The sequence below is a fragment of the Fringilla coelebs genome, assembly GCF_963513975.1.
Source record: "Fringilla coelebs genome assembly, chromosome: 23".
NCBI classification, from domain to species: Eukaryota; Metazoa; Chordata; class Aves; order Passeriformes; family Fringillidae; genus Fringilla; species Fringilla coelebs.
Window position 1 is genome coordinate 6499443 of NC_140049.1, and position 26277 is coordinate 6525719.

The window sequence follows — 26277 nt, forward strand, 5'->3', positions numbered from 1 at the left end:
TAAAATGAGCTTTGCAGGTGCCTGGGGCACATCCGGAGGTCTCTGGAGGGATGGGGGGGTTCAACTCCATCAGTGAGATCGAGCCCCCAGACCCATTTTCTCCTTACTGCCTGTCCCGGAGAGGGGAACTGGGGGGTGACCATATTCCAGCAGCAGTTCGGGGCCACCATTCCTCCACATGCCTTGTGCGGACAGACCCTTCCCCTGCCCCGGGACACAGCCCCGCCCCAGCCCATGGGTGCAGTTCGGAGGATGAGGAGCGCTTTAGGGGTCTCACCCCCGCCCTCCCCAGCAGTGATTTTGGGTGAGGCAGTGCCAGCCAGAGCCCAGGTGAGCACCAGAGCTCCTTGGGGCCGTTCGGGTCTGATCTGGGGTCCCGACGCCGTCCTGGGACACAGTCCCGAACAGCGCTGCCCGTGCCGGGGACGGGCCGGGTCCTCGCCCACCCCAGCTCAGGCTCTGCCTCCGCCTCCCCTCCCCGTCCCCATCCTCTGCTCACACCCGACCTCAAAAACCGGTTTTAGCGTTAAATCCGGAGCCTGACTGGTGGCGGCAGCGTTGGGGCTGGGACTGACTCGGCTGCTCCCCCCGCTGCCGCCTCTCCCCGCTCCGCCCGGTCCCGCCGCCTCCGCCCGGCCCCCGCGCACCCCCTCCCGCGGTCCTTCCCGGTGCCGGCGAGCCCCGAATCGGGTCAGTCGCTCTTTAAAGGCTGGAAGGCGGCACCATGTGATGCTTCGGCTCCGGCGGGGAGGGGGCAGCGCCTGCGGGAGCCGAGCGGTGTCGGGCACCGGGGACCGAGCGCAGCCCCAGCGGCCGCGACCAGCCCGGTCCCCGGCGGCCGCAGGGTCCCCCCGGCCGCCCCCGGCATGAGCCCCGCCTTGCCCTGCGGGGGCACAGCGCCGGCTCTCTGGGGGTGAGAGCACCCAAAACAAGCTCTGGATTTGCAGGACAAGGTGAGAGGGGTCGGCTGCTGGGACTCGGGACTCGGGCGGCTGCAGGAGGCAGTGCAGAGCAGGGAGGGGATCCAGCGAGGGGACAGAGGGAGCCCCCGAAGGCTCCGACGCAGGGCCCCCGGGGCGGCCCCAGGAGCGGGGGGCTCTGCCGCTCTCCCGGGACTGACCGGCGGCTCCCGCTCCCTTTTCAGCGCTGGGAGCGGTCGCGCTGCGGGATGGAGGTGGGTGCGGGATGGAGATGGGTGCGGGAGGGAGATGCGTGCGGGATGGAGATGGTTGCGGGAGGGAGATGGGTGCGGGATGGAGATGGGTGCGGGAGGGAGATGGGTGCGGGATGGAGGTGGGTGCGGGATGGAGGTGGGTGGGGGATGGAGGGGGGCGGGGGGGCCCGGAGCCCCGGGGGACGGCACGGACGGGAGAGGGATTTTTCCCACCCCCTCGCACAGGCTCCATCCCGCTCGCAGCTCTGGCAGCGATGCCACTCTCTCACCGCCTCCCTGTGCGTTTGCAGGTGACCCAGGACCCCCACGGGAGCGGGGCAGACCGGAGCATCATGGCACACCCCATCTCAGCCTTCCAGGCTGCCTACATCTCCATCGAAGTGCTCATCGCTTTGGTGTCCGTGCCGGGCAATATCCTGGTCATCTGGGCTGTGAAGATGAACCAGGCTCTGCGGGATGCCACCTTCTGCTTCATTGTCTCGCTGGCGGTGGCCGACGTGGCCGTGGGGGCTCTGGTCATCCCCCTGGCCATCATCATCAACATCGGACCCCAGACGGAGTTTTACACCTGCCTCATGGTGGCCTGTCCCGTCCTCATCCTCACGGAGAGCTCCATCCTGGCACTTCTGGCCATCGCCGTGGATCGGTACCTGCGGGTGAAGATCCCTGTCAGGTAGGAAAAGGCGTCAGAACCAGCTCTGCTGTGGAGGTTAAAAGGGAGTGAGGAAACCCCAAATTCTTGGAGAAACACTGGGAGAAAGGACTTTCTTCCACGCTGCCATCCCAGACACATCTGGCTGCAGCAGCAACCAGGGCAGGCTGGGCAGGGGGGTTTGGGGGTGGGTGTCCTGGAGCCTCCAGCAGCTTCTTTTGGGGGCTCAGGGGGTGCTGGGTGTGCAGGCAGAGATGACATTGTGGCAGCTAGCTGGCAGTGAGGGACAGCCTCGGGATGCCCATGGCCAGGACAAACTGTGTCCCCACACATGGGACAGCCCCAGCCAGGTGCTCCGGGAGGAAAGCACACGACAGCTGTGCCTTTCACCCCAGCTTTTCCCTTGCCATGGGGAGCACGGGGGGGGCTTGCTGAAGGACACAGCTTTGACAGTTTGAGGAACCAGAGGTGACAGCCTGGCACGTTTCATGGGGCGACCTCACCCAGGAGACACCCCTGCCTTGGGGTGCCCCACAAATTATTCCTTTCCCCGTTTTGCCCCTTCTGTATCTGTTGCCATTCCAATCCCAGAGCAAGTGCCTTGTGGCGCAAAGGAGGGGGAAACTTTATTTGAGCACTTTATTCGAACTCTGCCGCTCCAGAAGGAGATAGTTAACCCTTTATGCCCCACTCCCTTCCCATGATGGGGCTATGCTGATTTGGGGAAGCATTTCTGGGGTGCCGCGGTGGGACTGGGGGCTGTGAGCGGGGCTAGAAGGGGACAGGACACCCAAGCTCGGTGCCCCCGAGCAGATCCAGGCTCAGCCCCTTGTTGTGAGTCCCCCTCACTCTGTGGGGATGCCTTTGCCAGCCTCATCTGCCCTGCAAGGCTCCGGATGTGAGAGTATTGCTGGAAAACAGCTCAACCCAGCTGAGCATTCGTGTCACCCCATTACCCCTTAGCAGTTGAGGCAGTTCACTGGAGGGGTCCCAGACCCTCCATCAGCACGAACACCCCAGAAAGGCACCCCTTGTGTTGGTGCTGCCCAGACCCCAGCAGGTGTAGGACCCTTCCTGGAGCAGGAATTGCCTTCCCATCCAGGGAGACAGGGACAGGAGGCACCCCAGGTGTTGGGGATCACCTGACTGCTCTAGAGTGCTCGGTGTTCCCAGATCCATGGGATCAGGCCAGAGATGTGTTCCTTTGGGCTTTGCAGCCACCACCAGCAGAGGTGGAGAGGAGAAGGAGTGTAAGACAGAGGAGGGGGCCCAGGATAAATCCACAATCCCTGCTCACCTCCTCCCTACCACACATGACTGTTCCTGACTTCCTCCCTAGGTGTGATTTTCCCAGTCACTGTCTCCCAGCCTGCCGGTGTCACCAGAGTGATTCCCACCCTGTCACTGCTCTTGGAGCTTTTTTGGGCTTTGCACATCCCCTGCATGTGGGGAAGGCTCTGGTGTGGGAGTTCTGCGGCTCTACAGGAGCAGCACAGCCTGTCAGGCATTTTCCTAACAAACCAGTCCATTTTTAACTCCTTGTCTGCCTGTGAGCATCAGATGGGCCTTTCAGGGGAAGTTCCTGCCCTGATCCCAGGAGCTTTCCCAGGAGCAATATTAATATTAATATTATGCTGTACACAGTTTGGGTGGGTTTTTCTTATGAAATTTCCACCCTGAATTTTGTGATCCCATTGGGTGCACAAGCACTCAGCAGCAAGAGATTTTCCTCTGTCTTTTCAGACCCTATTTTAATATTGAAAAGCTTTGTGACCTCATCAACTTAATAGATGCACTCAAGTATCTCAGAGGTCTTTCCCAACCTTAAAGATCCTCCAGCTTCATGAATTCTTGGCAGTTGGTACATGTGGAGATTTTAGGAGATGTAGTTCCCTGTATATAGCACACAGGACAGGAAACATCACTAAGGAATATTTTCTGAATCTGAAATACCTCAAGTTTCTGCCGGTCTGCTGGAGGATGCTAAGGATGACAGTGACAGCATTTTTGCAGTGCTCATGGCTCTTGTGGTGTCATTCCTGACTGTGACACTGAACCCAGCAATGGCAAAGCGAGAGCCCAGAGCACCTGGCGGGTCTCAGGGCCCTGGGGAAACACGTGTGGCCCCTGTGCTGGGAGAGCTCTGGCAGGGCTCCAAGCATCCCTGGAGGGCCACAGACAATGATGGCAGCCAGACCTGAGCAGACATTTGCAGGCAGGGGGGAGGCATGTGGGGAATATCTGCCTCAGTCTCATCCCTAGAGCAGCCAGGACACTGAGCAGGGACAGCCCCTGCAGCCCAGACATGGACAGTGTGCTCACTGCAGCCCATTCCTGTGCCAACAGGATTCCTCAGACGAGCCTGGCACAGGGTGGATCCTCACCAGTGTGACCTGCACGAGGCTGAGGGGGTCTTGGGGGCATCCCCAACATTCCAACCCTGCCCCCCACCCACAGGCAGCCCTGGTGCTGCCAAGGCTCAGGGAGAGGGAAATGCATTTCACAGAACCACAGAATCCCTGAAAGGTTTGTGTGTGAAGGGACCTTACTCTGCCATGGGCAGGGTCACCTTCCACTAGCCCAGGTTGCTCCAAGCCCCTTCCAGCCTAGCCTTGGGCTCTTTCAGGGATGGGGCAGCCACAGCTTCTCAGCCTGTGCCTTCCTCACAGGGAAGAATGGCAGGGACTGGGGAGCATGGTGCATGACAGCCTGGTTCCAGCTCCAGGCTCCCCATGGACACGCTGGCTCTTGGGCTGCGAGTTTGGGAATTTGGTGTACCCAGGAGTGGATTTCTCCGGGAAGAAACGGCACCCTTAGACATTTGGGGTGTCTCTACATGGCAGTGGGAGATGCCAAAGCAGCATCCAATGCTGCATTGCTCCAGTGACCACTCCCCATGGACACAGGAGCACAGAGGGATGTGGGCCACCCCTGCTAGGTGAAGGCAGGTTTTATCAGATGGAGATGGGTCTTGCTTGGATTTGAGTTGGCACCTCCTGCTCTTCCTTCTTCACCCAGCATGGTCAAGGGACTGGGATATCCCCCCAAACCCTCTCCTTTTGCTCCAGCCCCTGGGTATGATCCCTCCTGGCTGCTGGGCCCTGAGTGATGTTGCCTCCCCGCCGAGGGGCCTTGCCTTGACTTTGGAGGGATGCAGGAGCATCACATGGGCTGAGCAGGCTAGAGCAGAGGGTCCCCCTCTTCCCAGCCCCCACAGGAACAGCTGGAAACCACCTAAAATAGATTTGCTGGTGGAAAACTCCCCCTCCCCTCTCACATCCTTCCTCCCTGCCCGGCAGCCAGGCGGGACCCCCAGCCTGTGATCCCCCCGTCCGGGCACAGCGGGGTCCCTCAGCCCAGCCCAAACTTCCCTCTCACAGCCGTGCCTGGGGAAAATGAAAGGAGTTCAAAGGGAGGGGAAGCAGCCAGCTGGGGGTGTCTGGCAGGAACCGGCCCCTCGGCATCCCGGGGGAGGCAGGATGCTGGAGGAGACGGTGCTGCAGGGATGTTTGGGGGGAATGGTGCCAGAGGGATGTTTGGGGGGGTGGTGCTGAAGGGGAGGATGGTGCAGAAGGGATGTTTGGAGGGATGCAGCTCCTTCAGCACCATCCTCTGCTGCTTTGGGGACCCTGTCTCTGCTCTGTGTTTTGGGCCTTTTGGAAAGGGTCATAGCAAAAGGAGCTGCTGTCCTTGGGATGTGCCAAACCACCCCTTGGCTGGGGATGCTGAACGTGTGGATGCAGCCCAAGCCTATCTTGGAATGTCCCAGCGGGTCCTCACCTTTTGACCTCACCCCAAACACTTTGAAACGTGCCAGGAAGGGAAAACCTACAGGGATCTGATGTTTGCAGGAGCCCTCATGTTGGAGTCTCTGTCCACAGCCAGGACCTTCCCCCCTCTGTGCCTGGGCCTCAGCATTGGGGTCTCCTCCTAACCCTGCCCTTCCCAGCCTGCAGCATCCCAAGGAGCATCCCGCCAGGGAGAGCTGCCTTTGGTGTTGCTAAAGGTTTGGAATGCCCACCTGTGAGGCTGCAGAGCCATGGAAGTTAGATCAGAATGGTTGGAACTCTCCAGGAGATGGGGGGCAGGGGCTGCAGCACAGCACAGGGAGAGCCCAGGGTAAAAGCAGTGTCAGGGGGTGGCTCTGTGGACAGCACTGGCATGGTCTGGTGGTTCAAGAGTGCCTGTCTGGAATGAGATAAAACAGCTCAGGGATGGCAGGAACATCCCTCAGCCCTGGAGTGCAGTGCCTGCAAGGCAGGAAGTGAGGAGGATGTGCAGGGGACCTGTGAGCTCCTGGATGGACACAGAGGGGGAAGCTTACCCCTGGACTCCCTGTTTTCCAGGCTCCTGCCTAACTCAGGCTCTTCCTGGGATTGTAGCGCTCTTTCCCCTTCTCTCCAGTCCTGCCAAGGGCCACAGGCATGGGGCCAGCTAGGACTAGGTCATGGTAAGCCTGGGAAGTGTTTTTGCTCTCTGGGTGCTGGAGCAGGACACATGTGAGGGGCTTTTCCCCATTGCAGGTTGCCCAGAGCAGCTGTGGCTGCCCCATCCCTGGAAGTGTCCAAGGCCAGGTTGGACAGGGCTTGGAGCAATCTGGGATAGTGAAAGGTGTCCCTGCCCATGAGTGGAACAAGGTGGGCTTGAGGGTCTCTTCCAACCAAACCATTTCATGATTTTTCCACCAAGGGTTCATGGAGGGGAGTGATGGGCACCCACTGCCATGGGATGGGCAAGGAGGAGAACATTGGGATGGTTAGGTGCAAATTCCCAGCTCCCAAAACATCAAAGGGCCCATGGGACATCTTTCCAGCACTCTCAACCCTTAGTGCCAGGAAACCTTCCTGTCCAGCCAGGGCAGTGAACAAGCCAAACCACAGCTCTTCCAAGGCCTGTTTTACATTCAGAGGAATTTCAAAAGCATCCAGGTGACTCAGAGCTCTCACCCTGGAACTCATCTATTTTCGTTCACCCTCCACTAGTCAGTGAAAAGATTCCATCCATCCATACAGGCCCAGCCCCTGAGAGAGCACATTTCATTTCCAAGGAGAATACTTCCATTTTCCCTAACCTGGAGGAACTTTGGGGACTAGTAGGTCTTTGCAGCCACCTCTTTTGTTTCTTCCCTTGCTGCTCTTCTCCAGGTATATTTTTAGCAAGTGAAAGTGATCTGTAGAGACCTTCATTCTATGGAGCAGGCAGCTCTGAACCAAGGATGGAGATTAAAATGCAGGAATTACAGTCCAGGGAGGTTTCTGCAGACTTGAGGCTGTTTCCAAGCCACAGTTTCCAGCACACTGCACCAGCTCAGCATGTGGGTGCTACATCAGAGCCAGCATTTCCCACCGAGCTCTGCTCCAGCCAGATCCGGCTGCAGGGACGAGCTGTGCCAGTGCAGCACCAGGAGATCAATTCCAGTGTCACCAAAATCCCAGAGCCCTTGAGATGGGCAGGGATTTACCAGCAGGTTATGTTGGTTTGAGATCCTGGTAAAGACCTGTAAATACCCAGGTGAGCTGGTGTGCAGCCCTACTCTCTGATCCACAGAATAATTTTCAGCCGTGAACAGGCTAAGTCAGGGATCAAGCCTGGGCTCTTTCCTCAGTGAGGGGATGCCTGGATTAGGCTCACGGGGAGCTCACACAGCTGCTGCAGCAGCGCCACGAGATCTTGGCTGGCAGACGCAAAATCAGGTCACTCCCAAAAGCTCCAGACACTGCCGTGAGTCTGCAGGGAGGCAAGGGGGGCTGTCTGCAGCATTCCCAGCTCCTGGAATGGCAGGAAAATCCTGGGGCTTGGGGGTGTCAACTGGGGATCCAGTGAGGGGCTGGATGTGGGATGCTCCATGCCCAGCAGAGCAGAGAGAAGGGGAGGGGAGCCCTGAATCCTGTAGGGGATGCTCAGAGCCTGATATTCAGAGTTATTCACAAATTCTCTGAATTAAAAGGGCAAGAGGAAGTGGATGGCCTCAAGAGACCCTGTGTGGTCTCCCTGAGCAGCAGGACCCTGTCCCCTTCTGGTCCTTGCATGTCCCAGGAGGGCGAGGTGTGGTCCCTGTGCCGGTAATCGCTCTGACCCCAATAGCAGTGTCACATCTGTCCCTTCACAGAGCTCATGTCTGCCAGGGCTGTGCTGCAGGGGCATGAATGAAAACCTATCCCTTCCTGCTGCTGCACCCCAAACCCCTGCTCTGGCAATGTTTTTATTGGGCTTTTTACCTATTTCTATTGATTTTCAGGGTAAGGAATTGACCCTTGGCAATATCTCACCAGTAAATCTGAGAGCATGTTCCCAGCAAGAGCACATCTGCAGATGGGGAAACTGAGGCACTGAGCTGCACTATGGCTGGCTCAGGGTGATCTCATGGGTGAGGGAGGGAGGCTGGGAACAGGGAATGTGTGGAAGCTGAGATTTCTGGGACAACATGGCCTCTCAGCTCCTGCACTGGAGTCCTGCCATGGATGTGCCCAGGGCTCTGGAGCCAGGCTCCTCCAGGATCCAGTCCCAGCCCTGCTGACTGCTGCAGGAGTAACCCCAGGAAATTAACTTGTTTCTCTTTCACAGCCCAGGGAGCATCACAGCCTGGATTTGTAGCCATTTGTGGTATTAAAATAGACTGAATGTGTCTTCAGTGGGCCAGGTTGGCTCAACTGTAGAACAGGACAAGGAGCAATGGGTTCAAACTGAAAAACCAGAAATTTAGGTTTAATACTGGGAAGGATTTCTTCCCTGTCAGGGAGGGGAGGCCCTGGCACAGGTTGCCCAGAGAAGCTGTGGCTGCCTCATGCCTGGAAGTGCCCAAGGCCAGGTTGGATGGGGCTTGGAGCAGCCTGGGACAGTGGAAGGTGTCCCTGCCATGGCAGGGGGTGGGACTGGATGAGCTTTAAGGTCTATTCCCATCCAAACCACTCTGGGATTCTGTGATTCTGTGGCTTCCCATGAATTCATCCTACAGGGAGCAGACACCAGACCAGGTGGGGATGTGTGGATAGAGCCCAGCAAAGCTCTGGTACCTTCATGGCTGTGGCTCAGGTGTCAATCCAAAAGGATCTACTCTGCCAAGCTGGTGAGACACAGCCAGACTGTGTTCCCTCACCCCATGGCAGCAGAGAGGGTCCATGAGCAGAAAGTGAGGAGCACCCACAGCCAGGACCAGCCAGGCATGGTGGGACAGAGCAGGTCCCTCACTGGAGCTGAGAGATGCTTCTGTGTCCGGGGCACAGGCCTGTGGCTGAGCTGCAGGGCCCCAGAACTGCCTGGGAACACCCAGACACGCTGTCACACTTCCAGGAGATGGGTGACATCTGACATTTCCCTCTCCTGGAGGGGCTGGGCTGTGTCCCAGGGCGCTGTGTTGGTGGAGGTGACAGTGATGTCCCTCGGGGCTGCGTGTCTGAGGCTCTGTGCAGCTGCTGGCACAGACACAAGGCACACACCCGGGAAGGAGGCTCTGCCGAAGCAAAAGCTGCTGATTCAGCTGCCCTGGCCCTGCAGGCTGGGTGTGGGGCTGAGTCAGGCCCAGCTCACCATGCTCTGTGCTGAGCTGGCTCAGGACATGCAGGAGCCCTTTGATGGGGTCCCAGGTCTTCCCCCACCCCCGGGATGTGGGAATGTGGGAATGTGACTCCATCCAGGGGAGGTGCCATTATCACCTGACCTTTACCAAGCCAGTCCCACCTCTGCTCTCACCTTTGCTCCACGTCAGCCAGAGCAGGTGACAGAGCAGGAATAAGTGACTCACAGGGGTGCAGAGAAGCTCAGACACCATTCTGGGACGCAGGCTGGAGGTGCAGAGGGGCTCAGGTGCTCCTGTTGACCTGCAGCCTTTCCCACTGAGTGGCTCTGGGGTCTGGGCTGGTGTCCATGCCCTTGTCCAGCCCCTGGCACAGGCATGTGGCCCCTGTCGTGCTCTTGGGGGACATCTCCCACGTGGCCACCAATAGCCAAAGCACCCTCAGCTTCTCTTACCCCCCCAGGTCAATCACACCAGGGTTTTTTAGTCCATTTTAGTGTCAGAATAAACTTAACTATGTCATAAAAGGGCCAGATTGGCTCTGTTGACCAGGAAGGGGATTTTGGCCATGAGCTCAGGTGGGAGACAACTGGGACAAAGCCCACCAGCCTCCACTTCCAAACTCAGATCTGGAGGGACCCCTGTGAGGCCAGACCCGATGAAATCTCCTGTCTGGCACACCTCAGAGCAGCTTGTACCCAACACCAGCCACTGCTGGCCGTGGGGATCTGCTCAGAGGGGACCTGTCTGGGTGGCCTGGGACATGTAGGTCCAGGGATCTCCAAGGCAGGGCTGGACCAAGGATCAGGGATGGGGACAATGGAGCTCCTGCATCCAAATGACTGTGCTTGAAATCAGCCTGACAGCGGGGAATGGCTCATCCAAGGGGTCACAGTACTGCACTGGCAGGTCTGTGTCCTGGGCTGGAGGCAGGGGGGAGAGAAAAGTCATAGCAAGCCAAAGAAGGATGGAAAAAAAGAGGAAAATGTGTGGGAGGTACCAAAGTGAAAGAACCTGGGAGGTGAGTTTCATTGTGACACACACCAGAGTCATTTCAGACTGGACAGGAACTGATGGGCTGGAAGGAAATCTCTGTCTGGAATGACAGGGAAAAGCCCCGAAAGATCTTGCCCACAGGGGTGTGAGGAAAGCCCAGACACAGCTCAGGGAGGGTTGTGGTCTCTGCAGACATGGAGCATGGAGGGGACCACAGGAGCAAGGGATTTCTGGGAGGGATGGGGACAGCTTGAGAGGCTCATCCCCTTGGGGACAACAGTGTCCCCAAATGTCTCAGCCTGGGGAAATGACAGCCAGCACAGCTGAGCTGATAGGAACAGCATTAGATTATCCTGGAGACCAGTGAATGATTTTTTACAGTGATCCTGCCAATGCAGCAGGGATGGACACAGCAGCAGAGCCCAGCTCTGGGGCTGCCAGTGGGCTGGGAGGAGTGTCCCAAGGGGCTGGTCCTTTTGGGACACCTCTCACCCAGGGTGACCTGAACTGGCAAGGCCATGGAATGGGAAAGGTGCTGTCCCAGAGGCTGCCTGGGCTCTAGCCCAGAGTTCCTGCTCTGGAAGTACAGGCACCCAGCTGCTGGGGCTGGCTCCTGCACGGGGTGCCCAGTGGCAAGAAAGAACAATGGATGCTCTCTCAGGCAGCCACAAAAAGCCCACAGAGGCAGCAGGCTGGCTTGCAGAATAGCAATGAGCTGAGCACCCTGGCCACTCCCACGGCACCTCTGGCCCTGCATGGAGATGCTGTTCCCAAGGGTGGCTGGATGAGCAGGGCAGGGGGAAGGGGGGACATCACTGGTGATGCCACCAGTGAGAGAGAATGAAATAACCCTGAAAGACTGAGATCCTCCTCCTCAGAGTCCTGTGGGCTGAGGGCTGGTGGGCAATGGGGACAAATAGAGGAGGAAGGGCTGCATTTGGTGATGTAGGGAGGAGCAGAGCAGGATCAGACACTAGAAAGATTTGGAGCATCTAGGTTTGCCCTTCTTTATACTGTGGGACCCAACACTTCCCCTGTGCACCCTCACCCTCCCTCTCACTGCATTTCCCATTGTTCCCTCATCCCTTCCTTGCTTGGGCTTTGACCCCCAGAACTGAGCAGGCAACTATGACCAGCAGCTGTCCTAGTCTTGGGTGGTTTGGTTGAGATTTTGTCTGGTATCAAAGCCTCTGATCACAAAAAAGAGCTGGAGGAGGACAAGAGATTTCTTCCCCAGCCTCTTTCCTGTGTGTCCCTCGCCAGCCTCCCTCTGTGCTGTCCCTGGCACTGGCCCTGGTCCTCTGGCACACAGATCCCAGGCCCAGCAGAGCTGTGGGGACACAGAAGTGACATCCCCCTGTCCCACCCCCTCCCTGGGGTGGCAATATCACCTCTTGATCATTCCTCTAAGGAAGGCACAGAAGGCTGGGACATTGCTGCCATGACAGTTTATCCACCTTCTCCAGGCCATTTCTCTCCCTGCAACCAGAGATGGGGATGATTTTCTTTGGCCTCCTTCAAGGAAAGGAAGTGCCAGCCCTTGGCACAAGGGATGTTTTCTCATTCAGATTGGTCCATCTTGGCAGATCACAGCTCCCCTCTGCGACTCAGTCTCCCCATCTGTTCACAGAGGGAGTGATGCTCTCTCTGACAGCAGCGAGGGGCTGATGCTGAGAAATGCTGTCTCAGACATGCCAGAATTAGCACAGTCCTACAGATTAAATTATTCCTCTTTCTTTTTCTGCTCTGGAATAACACTCAGTACCTTTACCCGTGGAATACACAAATGAAACACTCATTTCTCTCAGTGTGAAGGCTCTATTCTCCACTGAGTGCTCCTGACTGGGGGAGCCAAGGGCTCAGCCTGGGTCCAGATGGACCTGGCAAAGCCTGAGCAGAAGCAGCATGGTTGCAGCTCAGATGGGTCTTATCTCAGGGAGCTCATTCCCCATATTCAGCACTGCTGGGACACAAGTTCTTTATGGGCTCAATGAGGTTTGTCTGCTCTGAGGAGCTGAAAGTGCTCCAATAGCAGAAAACCTGGAATCCCAGAATCTAGGAGATGCTGCAGTCAAATTTTCTTGGGTTGAGGATGGAGCAGTTACTGACACCCCTTTTCTCCAGGGAATCATGAAATCCCAGAATGGTTTGGATTTGAAGGGTCCTTAGAGATCATTCCACCTGCTGTGTGACCCACACATGAGGGGGTCTTGTGGGGATCCTCCACATTCCAGCCCTGCACCCCATCCCAGGCTGCCCTGGCTCTGCTGAGGCTCAGGGAGAGGGAAATGTATTTCCTAGAGTGTCAGAACCCCAGACAGGTTTGGGTGGGAAGGGACCTCAAAGCTCACCCGGTCCCACCCCTGCCATGACACCTTCCACTATCCCAGGTTGCTCCAAGTTTTATCCAACCTCTGTCTTGGACACTTGGGGCATGGGGCAGCCACAGCTTCTCTGGGCAACCTGTGCCAGGGCCTCCCCACTCTCACAGGGAAAAATTCTTCCCCAAAATCCCATCTAACCCTGCCCTCTGGCAGAGGGCATTCCCCCAAGCCGTTCCCCCTTGTCCTGTCCCTCCATCCCTTGTCCCAAGTCCCTCTTCAGTTCTCTTAGGGTCCCTTCAGGCACTAGAAGGGGCTCTAAGTTCTCCCCAGAGCTTTTTCCTCTCCAGGCGAGCACCCCCAGCCCCCCAGCTGGCTCCAGAGCAGAGGGGCTCCAGCCCTTGGGGCGTATCCATGACCTCCATCCTGCCTGGTCCGTGTGTCCCCCATCTCCACCAGCCAGCCTGGCCGCCTTGGCAGCCTCTGGCTGTGTCTGCCCATTGTTCCTTGCTGGAATTAAGACCAGAGTAATTAGGAACATGCACAGGCTGTAATTTAGGCCTAGCTGGGGTATTTCCCTGCAATACCTGATCTTGGGTCTCAGATCTCTCCACCATCCTGATGGAAATACTGAGCTGCTTCCTCCCAGGGAAAAAGGCCCCTCAGTTTTCTTCCAAGTGAATAAATAATCTTTTAATCTAAATGAGAAAACAGAGTGCAAATAAACTTCAGGTTTGCTTTGCATTTGCACTTTTTATTTGTTTTCCTGTTTTCTCAGAGGTGAGGGAACATTTAATTGTGGTGTTAACTGGAGTCTTCACTTCCAAATTGGTATTTCATTTGACTGACTGAGATATGGATTCACTGCTCAGATTCATCCCAAGATAAACAACTCAATGGCTTTACACTCATGTCCTCTGATCATTGCTTCTTCCACCTTTATGGTGTGTGGAGGGGGTAATTACACAGGTTTTGCTTAAACTTTGTGGGGAGTTGTGTTTGGACAGAAGCTGGAAGCCAACTGTAGCCCAAATTGGTACCTCCAAAATTATTTCCACCAGTTGAAACTACTTATAACCAACTCATTAAAAAAACCTTAAATGAATCCAGCTGCTTTTGCATTTGAAATTGATCTTTTAATCAGGGGAAATATGCATTGGACAGGAGGTGCTGGACTGGTTGTTTTGGGTTACTGTGTCCTCTGAGGTTTAGAAACAGTAGATCTCATCAGCACTGCTAATTCTCCTCTAGGCATTGGGTGGGGAAAACAACCTCCCTCGTTTTGGGAACCTCCAGCCAATTTTTCAGTCTTGAATGTCCTAATCTTTGAACTGGGTTAAGTGCAAGAAAGGAAATGTTCCCTTTGCAGTGACAAATTGTGCTATGAGGATCCTGATCCAATAACAAGTTGCAGCCTAAGGAAATGAGGAGCTTAGTTGTTGACTGCAAAATCAGGAGTCGGGTTAGCAAGAGAAGTGTAAAACTCAAGAAATTCAAAGGCAGCCAATACCAATCTCATGTTCCAACTGTAATTTAGGATATCTCTTTTTTTCTGATGAGTCCTTCTGCACTGGAGAGATAAAGACCCACCTCAGCCATGCTCTGAGGCTTTCTTGGTGCCTTTCTTAATCGAGATTCTATCTCCAGTTTCCTGCCTCCCATTTATCTGGGGAGCAGATCTCAATGTCCTGCTGAATGCAAATACAACGACACCAGCAGCTCTCAAGACCCCCCTCATTTCCCTTCTCCTTGGGGTCCCTCTACCTTTTAATGGCTTTTGGTGCTTTCCAGACCCTCCTGGTGGGGCCCTCCCCTGGAGACCCAGCTGCCCTTTGCATGGCAGTGGTGGTGACAGGCAGGGAAGGGTGGTGGCACTGGGCACTTCCTCAGCTGGCACCTCCCTCCCAGCACAGCCGTTTTCCCTCTGCAGCTCAGTGTTTTGTGGGATGGACTCTGAGCCACGGAGGCTTTGGGAGCCCAGTCATATCAGGTACTTTTTATCTGCTGTCCCATTTTCATTTCTTAGAGCCCCATTTGTCGCATTTAGCATTTAAAGTGGGTTTTAGAGCTGCTTTCTTTCTTATGTCCTCCCCTCTTCCCCCTCCCTTCTAAATTTTGAGGGCTGACTTTTTCAGAGGCCTCGTTTCAAAGAGGTTCTTTTGCATAAAGAACCAAAATATGCAATGCATAGAAAAACCAAGTGCAATACAAGCAATTATTAAAAACCCACTGCTTTTATCCAGCCAAGCCCTGCATTTGCACTGAAGATTGGCAAAAACTGCCTTTTATCCCTTCTCCTTTGTACTCAGGGAATGCCTCACCCTCACTTATCCAATCACACAGATACTCTGCTGAATTGGGTCTGGACAATCAGCTCCTGGCTAATTGCTGTGGCAGGGGCAGGGCTGTTGTGTGGCACCCCTGGAGGTGCCACATGCATAGGGAGATGGCCCAGCACAACAAGGGAAGATGACCTGAGACTCCTGGCCAAGCAGGTTGATATCCTACTGCAGCACTGGGTGAGAAACAGCTCCAGCCCTGTCATAGAGTCATGGGATGGTTTTAGGTGGGAAGGGGCCCAAAAGCTCATCTTGCTCCATCCCCTGCCATGGCAGGGACACCTTCCCCAGACCAGGTTGCTCCAAGCCCTGGCCAGAGAGAGATGCACATGGGTGGCTGCACCTGAAATTGTCTTCTGCTGGAGGTGGGGTTGTTCCCACAGCACAGGGGGCTCATCCCTGTGATGCAGTTGTGTGGGAGCCACCCTCCAAGGTGATGCTCACAAAACAAATCCCTATTTTTGACAATACTGTTTAGACACTAAAAAAGTCCAGGAAATATATTGCACAGGGGCAGGACCAGAGACAAGCCCATGGTGCTCATCACTCTGTCCTGCAGCTTTCACCACCTCATCCCCATCTCTTGGGGACCAAGCTGTCCTTCTCTGTGTGTCCTCATTCCCAAATTCCTGGGTCTATAAAAGAACCTCAGCTACTGCTTCTTCTACTTTTTTTTTTAAGCACCATTTCTCACACTTTTCTTTGCTCAAAATGTTGTTGCCTGAAAGCAGCAGCCAAAAGACAAGAACATCACATTTTTTTCAGAGAACATCACCAGTTCTGAGATTCTGCAGGTCGTTTCATGATTTTGCAGCCATTGCCAATAGCGTTAAATCACTCCCCTCCTACCTCCCTCAGGGTCCTGGAGGAAGAAGCCAGAGGTTCAGGAAAATTCTGGGGTCCTGGAGGGCCCTGACCACACATGGTAGAGCTGGGAGGGAGCCCCAGAACTGCCTGGGTGCAAAACTTGTGGGACTTGTGCCCACTGGCCAGGGCCATTGAGGGCACCCTGACGCTGTCAGATGGCAGCAGGAGGGTGATGTGTCCAGAGCAGGGCCACCACTCAGCACCCTTGGAAGGACTTGGTGCAGCCTGGGGCACCGGGGTCTCACGGCTCCTGTTTTGGGCATGAAGGGTCTGCCTGGGGTTGGAGGGTAGTGCTCACTCATAGACACAAACTGAATTGTCATTTCCCTCAGGCACTGATGGCCTGGGCATCCCTGCTTAACCTTCACAAACCCATTTGGGATGAGGGGCTGAGCACGGGGTGAGTGGTCCTTGCTGAGAATCTGCTTATGCAGTGACAGAGTCCATCAGGGTGCAGCCTCAGGCTGAAAACCAAGCTCAGTTTGGAAACAAGGTTTGTTTTCTGAGCAGAAAGGATTGATATTGGCTGCTGGGGTGAGGCATGATGCTGGAGAATGTAGGTAAATGCTCTCTGAGCAGAGTGGGTGACTGGCTCTCCTTCACCTTCCTTGGACAGCAGCCACATCTCCTCCCCACCAGGGCAGAACCCCAAGGAAGGATCCTCCAGTGTGAGCTCTCCTTGCTTCCCATCCTCCCTCCCAGAGACGTGCAGCCCTCCCGTGCTCCCCCTTCCCCTGCAGCACCTGGTCATGGTGGGAGCCACTGGGATGCCCCAGGGGAGCTGTGGGTGCTGCTCTGGGGTGGAACGCTGTGGTCACTCACCCGCACCTCTGAGCTGGGGACAGCTGGGCAAGGGATCCCAGAGCAGCTCTGCAGTCACTGGGAGCCTGAGGCTTGTTCCCAAGGCTGTGACTCAGTGCCAGAGCCAGGGCAGTGCAGTGCACAGACACGCAGGGGAGGCTGGATCCAGCTCCAGCGGGAGCGGGCGTGGGGAGCCCAGCCAGCCTGGTGGGATCTTGTGGCTGCTCCAGGGACCAGAGGTGTGAGAGGATAAATCTCCTTGGCTCTGCAGGAGAAGACATGATCCTGTCACTGGAACCTGGAATATGGCAGGTCTAGCTCAGAACCAGCTGGGCACTGAGGGGTGTGTGGGGATATGGGGGAGCAGGGAAACCTCCTGAGACTCTGGGTGATGCCCACACAGGAGGTGCCAAGCTCAGGGTGGGCTGATCTCTGGGGCGGGCTGTGCTTTGAGGTTTGGTCCTGCTGAGACTGTGGCCTCAGGGGAGTGGCAGTGTTGGGGGGAAGTGGCTCTGTGTTGATACAGGCCCTGCTGGAGCTGGGTGGTCACCTTTTCCCACACCCCTAACCACCATTTGGATGGGCATCCCCGATGGACCCTCATTTTGGTACTGCCAGTCTGGGCTGAAGATAACCTGGCATGGCCAGGCTGCCCCATGGAGGCATCATTCCCACTTCCAACCATTTCAGCACATAAAGCTCTTTTCCACCTTATCTCCTCAGCTTCTTGTGGGGATGTTTGTGTCCCTGGATGTGCCCACATCCCTCTGCAGTCCTCCAGGATTCCAGGATGCCTCCAAGGTCCTCAGAGCTGTGTCAGGGCAGGCTGAGCCCACATCAAGGCTGAACCACACCAAGGCAGCAGCATTTCCCCAGTCCCTGTTTAGAGCCCAGGACATCTACAAATGTTCCAGGTGTCTCCACAACCTTCTCTGACAAAGCTCAAAGCACAAAATCCCCTTTTTGTGTTGTTCTCTTGCCATTTGCTGGAACTGTGACCAGCTCCAACTTCTCCCACCACTCAATGAAGTCCTCACCAAAGCCCTGGGGGCTCCATGTTTCAGTGTGTGGGGACCAATCAATTTTGGCAGCATGAATTTGTTCTCCTCAGCCTCCTAATCACCCTCACCCACATCCATTAGAGAATTGCTGGCTATTAGAGGCAATTGCAAACATCCAGAGGTCTTGCCAGATGCTTTGCCCGGACAGGATTGTTTGTGCTTTGCAGGCATTCTTTGCAGAATGATTCCTACACAGAATCACCTTTTTGGGATGGTAAAAACCAAACCCTGAACACAGATGGACCAGGATGGTCAGCAGTGGGATGCACACATCACCTTTTCCCAGGCTTTGGGGGTTTCTCCTGGTGGCTTTGGGGGGTGTTTGCATCGAGAAGCCTCCTGGTGTGGAACCATCTCCTCATGCTGCAGTGGAGAAGACCCAAAGTGTTTTGGGAGCAGAGATCCTCGAAGAAGCCACTTCCAATGCCCAGGTGCTCTCTGGGGAGGCAGGAGTGGCTGCAGCTCCAGGTCACCACGTGTGGGCTGAGCTGCCAGTTTAGGAAGGTGCCAGCTGCTCCCAGAGCTGGGCCAAGCAGAAAAGACCCCATACCGTGAGAAAATCCTTCCCTGTCTCTCAGTGGGGTGGTCCTAGCTGGGCTTGGGTGCCCTGAAGGGCCGAGTAACAGCCAAGAGTGCTCCAGTGACAGCCACGACCTCTGGAATCACAGCTCAGAGCACACAGGGACAGAGGTTTGGGTGGGAGGACCCAGCAACCATGGGGAACATCCATCCCTGGCCTCCTTCTCACCTTTGGACCTCCTATGCCCTCCTCTCCTTGCAGCACATGGCCCAGGGAGCACCAGGCACCCTCGGCCCCTGGGCTGGCCCAGTGCCAGCTCCAGACTTGGGCAGCTGGTGGTAATGGGGGCAGGACAGCCCTGGCCTGGGCTCAGTGGGTGCTAGAGAGGTTCCAGGTGTAGGTTTGGGATGCAGACCCACCCATGGGAGTGGTGGGTAAAAGGTGCCTGTTGCCATTGCCAAAGGCTGCCTCTCCTGCCCTGGGAACCCTCCAAAAGTGACACCTGTAAGAAAGAGATCGTTGTCCCCATCCAGCTGTCCCTCACCCTGAGCAGACACACATGGGTGAGGTACCAGGGACAGATTTTCCTCCTCAGCTCCTTTTAAATCAGGTCCCCAAGGCAGAGTCTGAGGCCAGGATTCCATGTCCTGACCACCTGGCTGTGCCCTCCCACTGTGTTTCCCACTCCCCCTTGTCCCAGGATCTGCTGGCACTTCTCAGGTTTCTCCCACAGCTCAAATCTCTTGCAGACCAACCAGCCAGAGGTGCTGGGAAGAGACACACACAGGGTGCTCCAGGTCCCTTTGGAGCCCTGGGAAGTGGCTCTGTGGTAGGATGAAGGTGTCAGGCTGGAAATGCTGTGCTGATGGAGACTGCTGGGATACTTTGGTGCAGGACCTGGGCTCCAGCACCAACAAACACCAATGTCCTTGCTGCATGTGCTCTTCTGGCTTGCCTGAAAGACCAGACCATTTTTTCATGCCTTTACTTGCCACCTGGGTTTTGACAAGCAATCAGTCTGGGATTTGGGGATCAGGACAGTCCCCCATGTATCTGATAGGACCAGTCTCTCAATTCCAAGCATTTGTAGGAACAAGCTATAATGTCCATCCAAATACCAGCTTTGACTAATATTGGTTGACCTCTATCCCTCCCAAGGCCACCTCTCACATGGTGAGACACCCACCTGTGGTCACAAACCCACATTTGCTGCCATTCTGTGATTCCATGAAGAAGGAACCAACTTCACTTCCAGGATCATAGTGACAAAGGCTCTACAAGCAGGGTTCCTTCTGCAGCACTTCCCACTTTGTGTGAGTACCCAGGGACCCCCCTGTCCCAGGCCTGAGCTGTGGCTGACCTCACCCTTGCAGAACCCAGACACCACTTTGCATTTCTCAGGCTCTCATTTCAGAGCAGTGCTCCGAAAATGCAAAAGCAAAGCTTTGAACATCAACAATCTGAGTTTTCCCACCCAGCAGCCTCCAAGACACTGAAAGATCTGAAGGGAAGATACAGCCAGGAGAAAGGAGCAGGAATCCAAATCCTCTGAGATCAAAGCACTTTTGTCTAGAGACTTTCAATTAGATCAGGACATGGTCTGGCTGCTTTTTCTTGCTGTGTTCATCGTGCAGATGAGCTTCATGTCAGCTTGGCCTCCTTTCTCTGTGCCACGTTGGCTCCAGATTCTTTTCATTAGTAATGGTCTGTCTTCATTAGTGAATTAATTCCCCAGGATTGCACTGCAATAAACTCTCCAGAGCAAAGACCAGCAAAGCCACATCTTGGCACTGGCTGGACAACAGCAAGTGTTTTGTGGACAGAAAAACTAATCACAGAATTGCTAAAAACCTTCACATTTTATTCAAACCAGGCCTAGAGCCTTTGAAGCTTTTTCAAACAAAACAAGAGGTGTTTGGTGAGTGTTGGGTTTGGATTGACCTCTGGGTTGGGATGTTGGAAATGAGCCCTCATCTCTCTCTTGGGGACACACTCCAAGGCCAAGGTGAAATCCATGGAAGCAATGAATGCTCTGTTCTCCAGGTGAATGCTCTGTTCTCCAGGTGCTTTCAGACATGCCCTAATGTCTGAAATGGTCACAGGGCCTTTGCCCATCCAGGGCTGGGCACCTCCAGAGCAGGGCCTGGGCTGAGCTGGGCTCCCTGGGCTGCAGCAGAGAGGGTTGCAGAGGTCTGGACACATCAAGATGTGGCAGAAGAAGCTGAATTTAGTCTGGGAATGAGGAGCAAAGGCAAAGGAGGCTGGATGGTGTCTTCAGAATGATGGCCAGGGGGCCATTACAAAGGTCTGGACGGACAGGACTAGGGGGAAGGGCTTTCTGCTGCTGGAAGGCAAGGTTCAATGGGATATTGGGAAGGAATTGTTCCCTCTGAGGGTGGTGAGGTTCTGACACAAGTTTCCCAGAGAAGCTGTGGCTACTCCATGGCTGGAAGTGTCCAAGGCCAGGCTGGATGGGGCTTGGAGCAACCTGGGCTAGTGGAAGATGTCCCTGCCCATGGCAGGGGTGGAAGGAGATGGGATTTAAATCTCTTCCCTACCAAACCATTCTAGGATCCTATGATCTTCATGAGAACAAAGGTCTCAGTGTCTGCTCCATCCTCAGCCTCTCCTGGAGACAGCATCTTGCCCTGGAGAGCTGCTCCCTGTCTCCCTGTCAGCTCTGTGCAGCCCCTGGGGACCATTTGGAGGCTTCTGCCTCCACCCATCACCTATTCCCTGGGGAGCAAACAGCTCTATCAATAATTGCCTTTTTGCCTCTTGGCATTATCTTCCAAACCCTCAAAGGCAATTTTGTTCCACACCCCAGTTCCTGCCCATCCCATCTCATGATTAGTCTGGATGGTCATTCCTCCTTTCTCCTAGACTTTGCATCCAGGAGGGCTTGGGTCACTGCCCATCCCTGTGGGGAAGGGATGGTGCAAAAACCACCACTCAGGGAGGGCAAGGGGAATATCTACCAATTATAGTCAGCCTCAAACCCCCAGGGGGAAAAGGAAACAAACCCAAAGTGGATGAGAATGGGGGTGATGATAACCATGGATGTTTTAGTCATAGCTGTTAATAAAAATAACAGCAGTAATAAAATTGCAATGATGCTGGTAATTGCTCTGGTACTGATGAGAATAATAAGATTATTTATTAACTATGAGCCATTACCAGCATTTTCTAGTGCTTCTGCCTCCCATACCATCCCAAACTCCAGTCTTATCATATTAATGCAAAATGAGACAAATAAAAAAATATTTTCTTTAAGGCCTAACCAAGAATAATGCTGGGAACAGCAAGGTCTATCCCTGTCCTTCTGCTAACTGTCCTCCCACCATGTGGTAGGGGTTGAGAATTAGGTAGGATCTTGCATTTCCACCCTTTACAGAATCACAGAATCAATAAGGTTGGGAAAAGCCCCTGAGACCATCAATTCCAACCTGTAACCTATCCCCTCCTTGTCATCCAGCCCCAGAGCACTGAGGGCCACATCCAGGCATTCCTTGGACACATCCAAGGAAAAGAAAGTGTAAAAGGAATTGAAGTTGGACTTGTGGCCTTTGGACCAGCTGAGCTCCATGAGAGCTCCAGTGGATGGATGGGCCTGGTGAGCTGGGGGAAGGAGGAACCTGGAGCAATTTTATAGCTTTCATCATTCTCCATGTGCAGCTGATGGAGACAGTGGACACAGGTCCCTGGAAGCACATTTCCTGCAGCTGCCTCTGCTCCTGGCTTGTTGCACGAAGAAGAAAATGCGGCTGTTTCCTATGGGTTTTTGTTACCCATGTGTCTGTGACCATGTCACACACAGGCTGGAGGAGGATGTCCTGGTTTCCCCTGGCTGCTTCTGCAGGTGCACCCTCAAACCTTGTGGGGCAAAGTGAAGGCAGGAGCAGGGAGAGCCAGGTCCTGCTCCCAAACAGTGTCAGACCAGTCACTGCAGCAAGGGGTAAAGATGGATCTGGACCATGGCAGAGGGACAGACATCCAGGAAGGAGGGATGGACATGGACCATGGAGAGAGAGGGGTGTGCTGTGAAGAAAGATGGGCCCTGTGTCTGGGTGGTGGCTGCCAGCCCTGGGATCCTGTTTGTGGACTGTGGTGACACCACTGCTGCTCAGCAGCTTTGTCTGTTGGGCAATGGCTCCCGCACAGCTCTGCAGGTCAGGGAGCACCTGGAGTGGGAGCGTGTCTGGTAGAAGACCCAGAAACCCCCAGGAGTGAGAAATGGGGCCCAGCTTACAGGGGTTGCAAAGAGGGAAGGAGCTGGGGCAGGGGGGTGGTGCTGATATTTCTGGTGTCACTCCCCAAGCTGTTCAAGCCGGGGGAGGTGGCAGTGGGGTTTCAGAGCTGGAGGGCACATCAGCCCCCCCAAGGACCTGCAACCAGGCATGGGGTGCAGGGGTCAGCACAAGCCCCACGGGAGCCTCTGGCATTCCTCTGCCACCCCCTGCTTCCTTGGACCCTCCTCGCCATTCCCTTCACTTGACCCCCAGGGCTGGCTCTTTCCCACCACCCCTTGCCCTCCCTGTGCCCCAGTTCTCCCTGCCCTGAGCCTTTCTCAGGGTCTCCTGCCCTCTCTCCTCCCCACAATGAATAAATCACCCTCCAAAGCCAGGCTTGGCTCTCAGTGGAAACAGCTGCCCACACTGTCACCTCTTTCCCACGGGACCTGGCTGCCACCAGGATGTTGTGAAGCTTTTCCCAGAGCGCAGGAGGTTCATTCAGGAAAGCTGTCAGGGACCAATGGCTCTGGACCCTCTGAACTCACAGGGAATGATGTCCTCTCCTCCAGCCTGTGCCACTCCAAGCACCCACCTTGATGCCTTGCCCATGAGAGGGGTTTTGAGAAGGGAGAGTGGGTTTGGGTCCTTGACTGTACCAAAAAGGCCCAAAATTATCAATCTCCATCAAAGGCTGCAGACCTACAGCTGGGAGCTCTGAGCATCAGGATTGGGAAACCAGGTTTGCCAGCCACTTCCACATGGTCCCCACTGTTGGGTTAACACCAGCAGCACTGAGAGACCCAGCAAACAGCCAGGAAAACATTTTTTATTCAATCCCCTTTGGTGGAAAGCAATAACTCTTGGGCCGAGAATCTTCTCAGCCTCCAAAGAAAAGCTTTTTGGAGAGCCAGGGGAAAAATCAATCCAGCAGACTGCACTTCCCGCTTGCAGAGCTCTGGAGAGACGAGCCCAGCCCTGGTGGCTCCCCGGGGCATCAGGGAGGGAGCAGAGCCTAGCCAGAACACAGCTCTCCTCCTCCTCCTGCCCCTGGCATCAGCCCATCAAGAAAGAGGGTTTCATCAATCCAAGCACATTAGGAGAGGAACAGGCTGTGCCCAAAGCTTCCTCCAGGGTCCATTAGCACCCGCAGATCTTTCCTCCACCCAGCACATCCCAGGGGATGCTTTTGCTGGCGATTTCCTCCCCAGGCACAGGGCAATTGTCTGGGACAGTGAGCTGGCAGAGTTGGTGCGTGGCAGGAGGAGAGGGCAACCTCCTGCTCTGGGTGCAGGTGCTTGGCTGGGAGCATATGAACTCCCTCCAAGTCATGAGGGTTGGACACTCAGACCCACTCCAGGTGCTAATGCATTCCCTGGCTTGGCATTATGCCCCGGGGCTCATGGATCATGTCTGGGGTCTCTACCATCCCGGGACACAGGCAGGGAAACCAGTCTGTGAACACAATTTTCAGAACAGGCTGTTAGCCACTTCCAGGGGAGGGAAGGAGGAACATGCTCTTACCTCAGCACAGGCACTGCCACCCACCACTGCCACTCCACCTGGAGCCACACAACCCCCAAGGAGAGCATCCCACCCATGTCTAACTCCTTCCTGTGGCTGTTGTCTCTCCCACAGGTATAAGAGCATGGTGACACCACGGCGGGCAGCCGTGGCCATCGCCTGCTGTTGGATAGTCTCTTTTCTGGTGGGACTTACCCCCATGTTTGGGTGGAACAACCTCAGCAAGATGCGAAGGACTCAGGAGCTGAACAGCAGCCACACGGAGTTTGTCATCACGTGCCAGTTTGAGACAGTCATCAGCATGGAGTACATGGTGTACTTCAACTTCTTCGTCTGGGTCCTGCCTCCCCTGCTGCTGATGCTGCTCATCTACCTGGAGGTCTTCAACCTCATCCGCAAGCAGCTCAACAAGAAGGTGTCCTCCAGCTCCAACGACCCCCAGAAGTACTACGGCAAGGAGCTGAAGATCGCCAAGTCCTTGGCGCTGGTTCTTTTCCTGTTTGTGCTCAGCTGGCTGCCTCTGCACGTCCTCAACTGCATCACCCTGTTCTGCCCGTCCTGCCAGACCCCGCACATCCTCACCTACATTGCCATCTTCCTCACCCACGGCAACTCGGCCATGAACCCCATCGTCTACGCCTTCCGCATCAAGAAGTTCCGGACAGCCTTCCTGCAGATCTGGAACCAGTACTTCTGCTGCAAAACCAACAAAAACACCACCAGCACCACCACAGCCGAGACGGGCAACTAGGAGCTGGGAGAGGGCAGGGAGGGGCATCTGTGCCCAGCCAGTGCCCCCCGGACACTGTTCCTGCTGTCTCAGGAAGGAGTAGCAAGGACCCGATGGGTTCTGAGTTCAGCAGCCCCCTGCAGTCCCCACAGCCACCCCAGGGGGTTATTTATTCACAAGCATTGTACTGTTTGGGTATTGTAGCCTGCGCTGTTCCTTTCTGGTTTAGGATTTTTTTCTCCCTGATTGTTTTTGTTTTTCATTTTTTAAGCATTGCCAAGTATTTAGGGAGAAATTGTACAGACAAATGCGCAGTTTATCTTCATGCAAATAAAGTCCAGTGATCCAAACCACCCAGGAGGTGCCCTGCCATTGATGGAGACCCTCAGCTCCATGGTGTTGGTGGTGCTGGGGGCACCTCACGCTCTGGCCCCATGTCCATGGAGCCATGGGGGTACCTGGGCACTGGGACAAAGGGGTGCCCTGTGGGAGTGAAGATGCCGAGAACCAGGAGAATCCAGGGCACTGGGATTTCTGAAGAAATTAAGTTTGAAAGCCCTTTCTTTCCCTTCTGCAACCAGGAAGAAGTGAGCTGGGCTGAGACGTGGGAGGAGATAGGAAAAGTCTTCCCATGGCATTGCCAGCACCCATAGGGTAGTGAACCCACTACCCCACAAAGCAAAGGGTCAGTCTCCAGCTCTCAGTACTACCAGAGAGGTAGGCAGAGATGGGTACTGGTGAAACCCTTAAGCATAATCCCAGAGAACTCTGTACTTTTGCTTCTCTGATGGCTCCCCATGGGTTCCAGCAGCACCCACTACCCCTGCGAGCTGTATCCAAGGGAGTGTGTCCTCTCCACTTGTCTTCTCTCTCCCTTTTCTCTGGTTTTGAGTCATTTTCCCTCCTTTCTCCTGGCTGTTTTCTGTAGCAAATCTCTCCCAGGCTGCTCATCTCACACCTCCCCTGTTGTTCCCTCCCACCCTTTCTGTGCAGCCAAACTCTTTTCACCCAAACATTGTGGGTTAATGCAGCCACCTCCACAGCCCAGGAGGCAGGGGGGAACATGGACCCCTCTGGGAGCAGTGGGGGGACAGCTACAGGCCACCATGTGGGTGCTGATTTTGCTGCAGGGCACTTTGCCACCACTAAAGTTCAGCTTTGGACAAACTTGAAGAGGGGTTGGCTGGATGGACTCTCCCTCATCCAGCTTTGGTCCTTCTGGATGCTGGAAGTGCCAGCCCCTCCTCCAGGGCTGAAGCAGTAGTGGAAAAATTTGAGTAGATTTGGATTCTTTTCTTATCAGCGTCCCTTGTTCACCAGGCTCCCACTGGAAGCAGGTCCTGTGGCCCTGCCCTGCCCCTGCAGGGTCGTGCTCCTCAGAGGGGACGTCAGCAATGCGCAAAGTGACCGCAGCACGTTCCCACAGAGACTGGGGGTGCAGAGGGGAGAAGGACCTTGGATTGGTGAGATTTATGGGTGATTTTTAGCAATGTTGGGAGTGTGCAGCACAGGCACTGGGGCAGTCAGCAGTCCCTTCTCCCACTGCTGCA

The 26277-nt window shown here is 55.2% G+C and overlaps 1 protein-coding gene across 1 annotated transcript; it reads left to right on the forward strand.

The window, feature by feature from the left end:
• The first annotated feature begins 656 nt into the window (after nt 1-656).
• On the forward strand, nt 657-25080 carry ADORA1 (adenosine A1 receptor). The gene is made up of 3 exons (XM_084220508.1): nt 657-953; nt 1465-1847; nt 24112-25080. Exons 2-3 carry the CDS (start codon nt 1507-1509, stop codon nt 24746-24748), a joined length of 978 nt encoding a protein of 325 aa, XP_084076634.1. The 5' UTR covers nt 657-953; nt 1465-1506; the 3' UTR covers nt 24749-25080.
• The last annotated feature ends 1197 nt before the right edge of the window (nt 25081-26277 follow it).

What these genes read in the sequence shown, in the direction of transcription:
- ADORA1 (XM_084220508.1), top strand. Translation starts at nt 1,507, where the DNA reads ATGGCACACCCCATCTCAGCCTTCCAGGCTGCCTACATCTCCATCGAA. An exon ending in CGGGTGAAGATCCCTGTCAG is followed by an intron (nt 1,848 to 24,111) that starts GTAGGAAAAGGC and finishes TCTCTCCCACAG; the next exon opens with GTATAAGAGCATGGTGACAC.